The 13,510-nt window shown below is 32.3% G+C and overlaps 1 protein-coding gene across 1 annotated transcript in view; it reads left to right on the plus strand.

Moving 5' to 3' along the window:
* Nucleotides 1-11,072: 11,072 nt before the first annotated feature.
* LOC139702403 (cadherin-18-like) overlaps nucleotides 11,073-13,510 on the plus strand; it is a 215,788-nt gene continuing 213,350 nt past the window's right edge. Inside the window, 2 exon segments of the mRNA XM_071603491.1 lie at nucleotides 11,073-11,126; nucleotides 13,053-13,142. Coding sequence (XP_071459592.1) covers nucleotides 11,073-11,126; nucleotides 13,053-13,142 — 144 coding nt within the window.

Genomic DNA, 13,510 nt, shown 5'->3' on the forward strand with positions numbered 1-13,510 from the left:
TACACAAAGTTTGAATTCTATGGTAGCTAATGGAAAATAGAGAATAGTATGAGTTTTAATATACTCTTGGAAAAGATGTGAAACTGAAGAACTTATAGACCTCATGACCCTTATCTTTGCATATCTGTGTCTGTGCTCATGTGAATCCATAGGGTCCAGGCAAATGCTTCCTCGGTGCTTGATACCTCCTTCCAAAGGCAAACAATAAGGTTGGGTATTGTTTTACCAACTGTAGTGATGCTAATACCATTGCTTATTATAATTTCAAGACTGACACAGGCTCACTTTTTGGAGATATTTAATTTTATTATTCACATTGAGCATTTGGTATTATGCTGTTTTCATGTTTGACAACTCAAAGTCTAGCAAAGTTTAGCTTGCTTAGATAACTCACTTTACTAACGAAAAGTGCAGAATCAAGACTCATGCTCAGATCAGTCTGACTCTGAAGTTCTTTCAACCTGCTTAACCTACAATCTGGACAATGCAGATAGTTCTGAGGGAAGAGCAAAGTACATTGTGAAGAATTTTCTACTATTGTGAATTGCAATAGAAACATAAAGAAGGTTAAATAGCATGAGCAATAATTTTCTTCTTATTTAATCACATCTTAACTGAGCTTAGTTACCTTTCTGCATAAAACCATGCTAATGGATTTTATAAATGGAGTGCCTTTGTTTAGCATGTAATTCAAAATACTTCTATCTTATCACCTGATAACCCAAAAGCTTGGATTTTTCCTGGGTTCATGCTTGTCGATTTTAAATGAATATTTGGAAGAAAAAAATACTTTTTTTCTTTTGATTTGATTGTTTCAATGGTATAGTGTGCACATGTTCTTCAGTAAGATATGAGGATTCATATTTTTTCTAGACTCTTTAATCTGTGTGATATGTGATGGTAAATAATTGCAAGATAATGGTACTAAAGACAAAATAAATTCACCATTGTGACAAAATATTACACAATATCCATAGAATTCAATGTAAACATGTTACAGATTTAGTATTTCTTTTTATACAAGTTATATATATTAATTATTATTATCTCTAAAATCATACATACATTTTAATTTTTACAACTGAGGGTAGAACTTAGAGTCAATGCAAAAAAGAATACTTTGCTTTTCTTTTCCTATACAATTTTATTGTTTTATTTATGGATTTATTGCATGAACAGATAAAAGTCTTATAAAAGAGCAAACAATGGAACCATAATAATAATAATAATAATAATAATAATAATAATAATAATAATAAATACTTTCAAGATAAAAAATATTAGACCTAGGGAGAATACTTCTAATTCTTTGGAAAAGTGAATATAAATGCCTACTTAATGTTCCCAATAAGGATATACAAGATGAAAGGCCTTTAATTTTATAGGACCACAGTGCAGCAATTATATTAACAATGTGGCAGATTCTCCATGTAAACATTACCTAATAATACTCCGGAGGACCCTACTAAGTTTTGTTGATATTTTGTGCAATTTCTTTTCTTTTTTTATCAAGATTAAAAAAAAAGTTGTACCTTAGTAGCCAAGAAGAGTTAATTGAACTATCCACAGGGGCTTTATTACAACCAGGAGACCCTTTCTTGTATCCAGTTTTTTGAATGATTATGCAACATATTGCCTACTCTATTCCCTAATTGCTAAGAGCTATAAAGTAGCAAAAGCAGGATAATGCAATAATTGGAAATATTCACACCAAATTGCAAATAAAATCTCAATGAGTTTTTAGTTAGTAAAAGTAAAACCCTTTAGTTTCTAAGCTCCCTTAAAAATAGAAATTTAATGGATGTCACTCTATTTATATTTCAGAATTTAGTAGCACATTATAAATATTTGTAATAATCCTCTTTATATGTATGAACAACTGACAGAAAAATATACAATGGAATTTCACTCAGGCATAAAGAATAAGCAAATTATATCATTTGCAGGCAGGTGGATGGAACTGGAGAACATCATGCTAAATCTAAATAAATTGGACTCAGAAACTCAAGGGTTATATGTTTTCTCTCATGTGCAAGAAGAGAGGAAAAAAGGAGTGAATAAAGGGGTTCTAATGAAAACAGAAGGGAGAGCAGTAGAGTAGAGATTAGGGAAAAGGAGGAATTTAAGGAAAGGGGAGGTAAACAGTCTGAACTAGACCAAATATGTAATGTGCATGTAGGGATATATTACAATCAAACCTATTTTTAGATATAATTATAACTCATCAACAAAAATGCTAAAAATTGGTGAGGGAGGACTTCAAATATCTCCATATATTTTGGCTAATTAATACAAACTCATATATGAAAAGAAATTTCCACTGACATTTAATAAAACTTCATCTCTGTGGCAATTGTGTGTGGAGTCTAGTCTGTTTCCAAGGACAGAAGTATCAGAACCATTTAAACAGAAAAAAAAAGACTTCTTATTGTATTGAAAGTATTATAAGGCATTTGAATGTGCATAAGAAGATAATTGGTAAAACTTATATATACATATATATTTACATTTGATTTTCATCATAAATACATTTAATTTTTTGATTTTATGATTGCATATTACATACAATAAAGGGAATGTATGTCTACTCTTTTTATTTCAAGTAATATATAAGAAAATAAATGTGAGTCAAATACTGAAATACTATGTCTATATTGTGTACTATATCTAGATAATATTGTTTATTAACACATTTTAAAGGTTTACTATGAATCAAAGATGACTTCTTAGTCACATCATCTTCTTTTAGTTTATATAATTCTAACTATAACTTATACTGCTACTATGGGAACCGAAAATATGATAGTAAAACATTCCTATCTCAAGGACCAACATCAAGAGGACAGAAGCATCAAAATTCAAACCCATGTCTGAATAGATTAGAAAAGGATGTTGAACTTTAAACAGAACTGGTTTCTAATCTCATCTCACAAGCAAGCTCTTTGATGCTCTGAGTCCCAACATCTTCAACTTGAAAGTAAACAAAAAAGAAAAGTTTGTTTCTATAAAAGACGGCATTTAAGCATGTAAGCCAATATTTGGGATGCTGTGCATATTGTGGGTCTATACATAGTTTAACTTAGTGCCCACTCACGATTCATAAATACCTTAATACCTTTTCCTTCTTCTTCCTCCTTTTTCTTTTTTTGGTACTTGGGATTTGTTCCAGTGTCACTCAAGCACTGAAATACATCCCCAATTATTTTTATCATTTTTAGTTTTTATTTTTATACAGGATATTCATTCCTAAAGTGCTTAGGCTGGTCGTGAATTTGCAATCCTTAGCCTCAGCCATGAGAGTTACTCAGATTATAGGTGTGCACCATGACACCAGGCTACACCAACCCACACATTTAATATGCTCATACCTATACTTAGTTGCACAAAAATGCCAAAGATAGGTTCATCATACCTGGGTATTGTATGAATGTTTAAATTATTACAATTAATAATTGTATTAATTGGTATTTTCTTCTTTTCATCTAAAAACACTATCGACCCTATCCCTTTACTTCTATATTTCAACTGTTCTATTCCCATGCCCCTCCACCTTGTCAATCTTGTCAATTTATTTACAGTCTCCCAAATCTTCTGCTTGTAACTCTGGATGTCAAACATCCACAACTGAATCTGATGCTCTTATTCTTTTTTCTTATCTCAATCTTTATGAGCATGTCCTTATTGTCAGATGGCTTTAAAATCCTTTGTATATTATTGATTCTCATATTAATACCTTTATTCCCTGACCTACCTACTGAATATGAATAGTTTGGTTGGCTATCTATACTGCATCTTCTTTCAAATGCCTCCTAAGTACCATCCACTTTCAAAATTTGATGCCAGATTTCTTCATTCTTACCCATTGGCTTTTTTTTCTGTTTTTTTTTTCTTTTTTTCTCAAAATTACACATTTATCCATTCACAATCCTTTCATTTTAAGTACCATAAAATCCAAGTGACCAGGTGATGACATAAAATCAATAGAACACTTGAACATTAATTACTGTGGGTCAAATGGTTCTAACAGATATTTGCAGAAAATGACATCACAGAGCAGTTCAAATTAGTAGCTAGTATCTTTTTTTAAACATAATGGAATGAATCAGGAAAAGCAAACCAAAAAGAAAACTCAAAAATTCACAAATATATGAAAATTAAATAACATAGCCTTGAACAACCACAAGTAAAAGAAAAAATCAAGGGAAAGTAGAAAATATCTTGACCAAACAATAGAGAAAACATGCAACTAGAATTTCTGTGGACCAGCAAAAATGGTACTGAAGGGATTTTATAGGAATATGCTGAGAGCCACGGCTGAGTCTGTATGGCCCCTGGCAATTTGCCAACAGTATTGATTGACAGGCGAGGCATTACTATCCGCCTCTGCCACAACTTTTGAGTTCTCGTACTATTTTGGAGTTCTCCTGGGGATTTCCGGGGATTCCCTGAGAGTTCCCATTGGTTGGGGAAGTGCAGGAGGAGGGATTTCTGGGAGAGATATTTCCGGCTGGGGGTTCCTGGACAAGCCTCATGGCGCGTTCGGGAGGATTCCCCGGGAGCTGTGTGAAGTGTTTTCCTGCAGTTTAAAAATAAAGTTTGTTCCTGCTTCAGTGGCTCGTGATTTGTGCCCAGCCAGACTGCGGCAGGAATATAAGGTTTCATTAAAAATAACTATCTGAAATTTAAAAAAAAAATTATTTACATACACATGACACTACAAGAACAAACTAAGAAGAAAGTTAGTTGTAGCAGAAAAGCATATTACAAAGTTTCAGCAGAAATAAAATTAAATGAAGAATGAAAAGACAATGGATCAAAATTAACAAACTAAGTATTTTTTAAAACATATCGAACTGACACATCTTTTGTTAAAAAATTGAGGAGATTTGAATATAGAAAAAGAAATGAAGTAGGCAATATCATATCTGGGGTCATAACACAGAAACAAACAAACAAAAAAGGATAGGAAACTATCAACAATTATACATGAACAAATTAGATGTTCTTGAATAAATTAATAGAATTACACAAACCATCAAAACTGAATATTGAAGAAAGAAATTCTGAACTTACGAGCACTGAAAAAAATGATTGAAACAGTAATCTATAGCCCCCAGACAGAGAAAAACCCATGTCCTGAAGACTTCAATGCTGAATTCTATCAAACAGTTAAAGAGAAGCTAATACCAACTAGTCTCAAACTCTTCCAAGAATTGCAGAAGGGTTATAACACTTCTAAAGTCACTGAATAGGCCAGCCTTACCTTAAATTCAAAGCCAGGCAAGGTCTCTTCAAAAAAAGAAAACTACATACAAGTGACTATACTTGATGAAAATGTATGTAAGAATCATCAACAAATCTTACCAAACAAAATTCAACAGTGTTTCAAATGCTCGCACTTCATAGTCAAGTTTATCCCTGGTATGCAAGGATCATTCAAACAATCAATGTGATATTCTAAATGACAGAAGAGCAACAACAAAAAATTCAAGATTGTCTCAAAGATACCCAAAAAAATTTTTGAAAAAATTCAACAAATTAGAAATTGAATGAACCTCAAAATAATAAAAATTTTATGTGAAAAGCCTGCACTTCACATGCTCAGTGAAATTCTGATTTTTTTTTTCTTTATGGTCCACAAAAATAAAAATAATTACACTTGTCTCCTATTAATATACTTACAACTGGAAGTACTCCTCAAAGCAATTATAAAATAACAAGAAACAAAAGCTATTCAAATTTGAATGTAAAGGGTTGGGGGTGTGGCTCAAGCGGCATGGGTGCAGCCCAGGTTCGATCCTCTGCACCACATAGAAACAAAGATGTGTCCACCAAGAACTAAAAAATAAATATTAAAATTTTCTCTCTCTCTCTCTCTCTCTCTCTCTCTCTCTCTCTCTCTTTAAAAAAAATTGAATGTAAAAAGTAAAATCATCTGTGTAGTCAGACATTACACTAAGAAAAACCAAAAGATTAAATAAAATTAGAATTTGGGGCTGGGGTTTGGTTCAGTGGCAGAGTTCTTGCCTCATACATTTGAAGCTCTGGGTTCCATCTTTGGTACCACATAAAAATAAATAAACAAAGATATCATGTTCATCTATAACTAAAAAAATAAAAAAAAACTCAACATTTAAAGCAAAAAGATTAGAACTCATAAACAAATTCAGTAACATTGCAGTATACAAATATCATCACCTGAAAATAAGCTGTACTGCTGTACAGGAAAACATGGAAGACCTGAAAATGAAATTACCAAAACAATAGCCAAGAAGTGGAAAGAACCTAAATGTCCACTAAGGAAAGCATGGATAAAGAAATCGTGATATATACATACAAAGGAATATTATTCAGCCATTAGTGAAAAGATAATTCTGCCACATGCTGTAATATGAATTAAACTTCAGTTTATTTGGGTGAGTGAATAAAACTAGAGACAGGAAGAGGAGTATTGCATGATTCTACACACATGAGGTGCCTATTGCAGGTAATCTCCAGGAAAGATGTAGAACTGCTATTGAGGGTGAAAGAAATGAGTAGTTGCTGTGAAGGACTACCCTTAGCAAAAAAGGTTTCAATCATGCAAGATCAAAATGTTCTAGAAGTCAGTAGCACAACATAGTACTTGTACTGAACAGAAATACATTAGATACTTAAAACTGTGTTAAGGGTCCAGATTTCAATTCTTCTTCTTTTTTAAATCACAATAAAACAGTGACATAAAATCCAACATCCTCAAAGTCCCTGGGTGTTCTGTCTTGTCTGCCTCTGATTCTCTCACCCCTACTACCCACAGATTAATGATCTCAGAACAGCTGAGCTTCATTTCCTTGCTCAGGGCAGGCTTAGCTTGAATTTAGCCTTTGAATCTACTGTTTTGTGCATCCGGAATGATTTCCCCCTGTATCTTCATGTTTATCTTCCCTGTAATTTATATCTCAAATATTAGACTATCAAGATAGGTCTTCCCTCTGACCACTGATTTTGAAACTCCTTAAATTCAATCTGCTTTAAAACTCATTTTCTTTAATTTTTCTTCCATAACACATGTTGCAAGCATAAATATTTGCATTTTTATTTCTTTGCATTTTTACCCAACTGTAACATAATACCAAAAACACTAATTGTGCTATTAATCAATGATCCTCAGCATTAGAGCCCATAATGGAAACTCAATAGGTCTTTGAAGAATGATGGAAAAAAATGATTTATTTAATGTTTTCCTAATATTGAAAATTAAAATTCTTAAGTGAAACTGGTAAAATCCATATTAAATGGTTTAATCTTCTGAAAGGTTCTGATCTTTTTCAAATACAGTGAATGTGTTTTCCCATTTCAACTTCGTTGCCCATTACTTACTCATTTTTTAGTATTTATCACTTTTCAGTTGCCATATGGTAAAAATCAAATAAAATATATTATGAAAATGCACTTTCACATCATAATGTAGAAAACAAATTTCAACAGCAATATGTAATTTTTGCTATTTGTAAGATAAGAAGTTTGTCTTATCAGTGTATAATTATAGATTTTGTTTTACATTTTTCCATTTGTTATCCTGTAAGCCTACAGCAAAGTCCTTAGTATGTCATACAGTTTGATGAGGAATTTTTCTTGGTTACATAACAGAGATGCAGCAAATTTGAGAAGTCTTGGATTTTCAACAGTTTATTACATATTGGCATTATTAGAATTTGCTATAAACCATTGGATCAAACCGCAATTTAATTTTAATCTCTTTTTACTTGTTCTATTACTTATACATTATAGCAGAATACATTTTGATTTATTGTACACAATGGAGCACAACTTTTCATTTCTTTGGTTATACACGATATAGGCTAGTACCACCTGTGCAGACATACATGTACCTAGAGTAATGATGTTCATCTCATTCCACCATTGTTTCTGTCCCCATGCATTCCCTTTCCCTCCCTTCATTTTGCCCAATCAATTTTCCTCCATTCTCCCTACACAGTGCCCCCACCTTCTCATCCCTCCACCATCGTGGATCAGCATCCATTTATCAGAACATTTGGCCTTTGGTTTTGGGGAACTGGCTTACTCAACTTATCATAATATTCTTCAACTCCATCCTTTTATCTGCAAATGCCATAATTTTATTCTCTTTTAGTGCTGAGTCCTATTACATTGTGTATATGTACCACAGTTTCTTTATCCATAAATCTGTTGAAGAACATCTAGCTTGGTTCCACAGTCAAACTACTATGAATTGAGCTGCTGTGAGCCTTGATGTGGCTGTGTCACTATAGTATGCAGATTTTACATCCTTTGGGTATAAATCAAGGAGAGGAATAGCTGGGTCAAATGGTGGTTCCATTCCAAGTTTTCTAAGGAATTTCCAGACTACTTTCCAGATTGGTTACACCAATTTGCAGTGCCACCAGCAATGTGTGAGTGTACCTTTTATTCTCTACATCCTCATCAACACTTATAATTACTTATTTTCTTGATAATTGCTATTCTGACCCAAGTGAGATGAAATCTTGGAGTAATTTTGATTTGAATTTCTTTAATTACCAAAGAAGTTGAACATATTTTTCATATATTTGTTGATTGATTATATGTATTCTTCTGAGAAGTGTCTGTTCATTTCCTTACCCTATTTATTGATTAGGTTACAATTTTAAATTTTATTGTAAGTATCCTTGAAATTTTACATCATTTAGCTGTAGCCTAAGATGCAGTGGTAAAATGGTTCAGATTCCTTTCCTTGGAGGTTAACATAGTGATGAACTTTCTATCCTCCACACAGTGGGAGTCCTCTGTTAAGACTGTTTATTAATGAAACTGCTTTGCACAGCCTGGTTTGAAACAAAAATCGAATGCAAATTTAAAGACAAAATAAAATGGTTTTTATATTGTGTTATGAATAAAGAGAAGAGGAAATGCCCACCCATGGAAAGAGGTGGGGATTGGAATTAGACAAAAAAGGATTAGACAAAAAGGGAAAGGTTCTGTGCTTGAAGTTTAAGTAAAATTTTCCGAAGCTAGAATTTTGAGGTGCAATTCAGAGGAAGCAGAAAAATACTTGCAATGGTAAGTGAGCATCTGGCATACATTCAAAATACAATTATTCTGCATATAGATTAGAGGGTTTTGTGAATGAGAAGGTTGTTGCAAAATGTTCTGTTTGTCTTATTTACAAGTTCAAGTGTAGTTTCTGAAAATTGACAAAAGAATTCTAACTGGAAACATAGTTTGCATAATGTGTTTTATGGGATGCAACAGGATAATAGAAATTTGAGAACCATTCAAACTTGGGAATTGTTAAGCAGAACTCTTGACTGTGTTACTATGCCTAAAATGGCATAGTATCAGGGTTAAAATGTTGTCAAGTAGATGTAACAGATTTACAGTGCTAAATATCTGTTGATAAATTGGTAAGGGTATGATCATAATGGTAGAAGGTAAAGGATGAAAATATGAACAAAAATGAATCACTAGATTTTTTAAGTTAATATTTTGGTATCAAGACACTATGAGAGCTTTTACTCTGTTTAAAACATTTTGTAAATATCTAATTAAAATGCTAAACTACAGAAAAATAAAAAATACCAATGTTGAAAATACTTTTGAAGACATGAAAAATTTGTAAAAATTACTCTGACAAATGCAAATTACATATATGTAGTATACATAAACTTTCCAAATAATATACATGAAAAAACGGAGCATACAGGAACATTCCATTTGGTGCCATATTTTTTCTAGTTTTTTCCCACTGGTTATTATGAAAATTAGTAGTAATTCTATATTATTAATGTGGATACATCGATCAATAGTGTTAAATATCATCCTACATTTTCACATTTCTTCAGGACATTGTTATTTTGAGTCACGTGTTTAATAGCAGGAGTATATGAGACATTAAATCAATACTCAACACTATACAAATATGTGTGCATGTGTCTAACAATAGAAAAGTATAACTTGAGACAGAAATATTATGACAATATGAATGACCTCTTATTTCCACATATATTTTTATTATTATTCAATATATTAGGAATGTTCAGACATGTACTTTGTACCATATACTTTAGTCCCTCCCTATATGCAGTTTTGCTTCCCATAATTTGGAAAAATCTGGGAAGAGTTTACAAATTGTAAAAAGCATGCTGTTCAGAATACCATGAAGAAATCATGCACCTCTCTCTCCTGCTTGGGATGTAAAGCATCTTTCTGTCAGATACATTCAAGATGTAGTTGTTAGTGTATTATCCCATCCATTACTTTGAGAGATGTCTCCATTATTGGCTCTAAGGTCTCTTGGCATCATACTGTACTGCAGTGATAATATTCAAATAACATTTTACTTAACATTGGACTCCCAAGTGAAGAGTAGTAATGCTAACAATTCGACACCAAAGAGAAACCACAGATGCTTCCTCTAAGTGAAAAGCTGAAAATACATAATAAGGAAAGAAAAATCATAAACTGAAGCTGCTAAAGGCTATACAAATATTCTATCAGTGAAATTGTAAAGAAGAAAAAATTAATTTGTGCTAGTTGGTTTTTATCACAGTGTGTACTAAGTGTTTAGTTAAGATGGAAAAGGCATTAAATTTGTGATTTGGTACAATCTATGGTTTCAGGCATCCACTGGAGATCATGAAATGGACCCTCTGCAGTTATGAGGAAGGCATACTATATAATGAGTAATATACTACTCATAATAACACATAGTATATGCTCTTGCAAATTAAACTTCTGATGTGCTCTTTGATTGATATTTCAATGTTTCTTTAATATCCTCTACATAAGAAAGAACTTACTGAAAGCAGAATTTTAAAGATGGAATGGGTCTTTATTATGCAGCAGTTATGTACCTTTAATTGTGACAGGTTTTTAAGGGAAAGGCAGATTATAAAACTAAACCAAATTCAGGCACACTTTAAAAAAATTCTTCTGTAAATGTGTGTTCACAATTATATTTTATAAATTCAAGATTGCTATTTTAACACAATTCTTTAAATAAAAACCATGAATTAAATTGTCTATATCCCATTTATTTCCTCACTCAACACATGTTTACTTTGGGATACAACATGAAAGTTAAATTCCCACATAATGCAGGCAATGGAAATTACATCAGAAACAGGGTGAGTAAACTGAGAAAAAAAGATGAAATGAATGAAAAATGTGATTGAAAGAACCTATATAAATAATTAAAATTCTGGTCAGCATTAGAAAGAATGATTCTATGACAAGTTAGAGGACCAAGCAGTTACATTGAATTAAATATTCAGAAATGAAACATTTGGAATTTTATCATTCACACAAACTAAAAATGGCGGACACTATTTAACAGATGTTACCAAATGTGACATAAAAGACCTGTAATACAACAGATTGCTTAAATTCTTCTTGCTTCTCACAGCACAGTGGGGTCACATGAAGTAGCCAGGCAATGTCATATGCATAGAACATACAGGTTATGACTGAGAAACCTTGAGTCTTGCAATCATAGCATTTTAAGTGTCTGGTAGCACAACTTCCCCACCTCTGTCCAGGAAGAAAAAAAATTTCTTTATAATCTAGTCTGGAAACAAATCTACTCTTGGTCTATAAGGGAAGTTCTAGCTCTATGTTCCAAAACTGCATCATTGAAAACATGATATGTAACAGTCTCTCTCTCTCTCTCTCTCTCTCTCTCTCTCTCTCTCTCTCTCTCAACACAAGAGACCTTAAGAGAACTGTCATACCAAACAGAGAAATCTTTGCTTAAAAGCAATGTTTATTGTAGATTTGTGGGAGGGATAGGTTTAATAAAGTGAAGTTTGAAGATTAAGGCTCGTGTTAGTCCGAATTTTGTTACTATAACTAAACTGCATGAAAATATCAACTTAGATGAGGAAAAAAATGTGTATTTTGGTCACTGGATTCAGAGGATTCAGTCTATAGCTGTCTATTTAAGGCAGAAACATCCTGGTAGACAGGCTTCACAGAGGAAAGCCTCTCAGCTCACAGTAGCCAGGAAGCCATAACCTTTACAGCTAAACACAGCAGAATGAGCCATGTTAGGCATTAAAGCCTGTCCATGTGAAAAAAAGTGATTTCACCCAGTCTCCTTGGAACTTAAACCATCACTTCCAGTGAAAAAAACATGTAAAAGTTAATATTTCTGATTTATTTGTACAATTATTTAGGATTTTATCATGTTTCAGAGGGTAAAACCCCTTAGATGATTTTAAATATACTTACATATTATACATATATTTATATGTCTACTTAAAACAAATGCAACTTACTAAATCCAATATAATCATAACTTTAAATTATGAGAATATCCTGAAATGGTAAAATTGAAATTTCAAATATAGACTTGGAACATGGAAATAACACTTGAAACAAATTAGTTAAGTTTCTTCACAATTCCATGTGGTTTATGAGTATTTTATACTGGCTGTATTCAAAAGCTATTAAGTCAATTGTCAGGTAGAGGAAAAATTTTAATTTTTAAGCACACAGATTTCTCTTAAGATGGAAAAGTCAACCCCATTTGTTTATCGAGAATATAGTTAGAATAGAGAGTTAAAGAAAGAAATTAAAGTAAAAATTGGAAGTCAGTATCATTGAAAATTAGAACAGAACTAGAGTTAAAAAGAGAGAATGATACAATTACAATTAATCATTGGATCCCTAAATGATGGAAATCTATACTGTAGTATTAGATGCACATCTAAGTATGTGCCTTGTTAGCAATGGGAGTTTTGCCTGCAACTCTCAATTCAAAGGGTAGCTTTACACACTTAGATGACAAATAGGTAGACTAACATTTTGAATGTGAGCATACTGTTTTCCATTAAACTTGAGGAAAAAGATGATAAACTTATATTTAGTACCTGTAATTTTACCTTATATAAATACTTTGAAATTCAAACATAAATTTTACATATACTGTATAATTTAGAGTAACGTGGTATTTTATATGATTTAACATGGAAAAGTTAAAGGTCCACTATTTTCAAAATGAGCCATCATTTCAAAGCAGCCATTATTTTATCATCTGATGGGTTCATTTGCAGAGTTTAGAAGCTTTTCTCTGGGTTGAGCATCATGCGCCCATTGACAGGTCCTTCTCCATACAAGACACCCTCAAGCATCTCGTGGGGAAGGTAATTCCCAAAGTAAGGACTTTCTAGCATAGCTGATCTTGTTTGAGATTTCTATGTAAACTAGGCTCTATACAAGTCAAGATGTCTAGTGATTACATATAATACTTAACTTTATAAGTTGATGACAATTTTCTGTTTTTTAAAATGTGAGATGATATCTCATGTCACCTCGCACTTACGAAGAATAGAGTGATTTACTCATGAAATACAGTTGATATACTATGTTTTACAAAGATAAATTTTAGAACAGAAGATCAAAGCAAACAGTTTTTAAAAAAATAGAAAAATATTTTCTAGACTTTTTTGGAGTCTCAGGTTTGTAAATTTGGAAACAATCAATGAAAAACCAGAGTTAAAAGTCCCAGAAA

Source organism: Marmota flaviventris, chromosome 17 (genome assembly GCF_047511675.1).
Source record: "Marmota flaviventris isolate mMarFla1 chromosome 17, mMarFla1.hap1, whole genome shotgun sequence".
In the NCBI taxonomy this organism is placed as follows: Eukaryota; Metazoa; Chordata; class Mammalia; order Rodentia; family Sciuridae; genus Marmota; species Marmota flaviventris.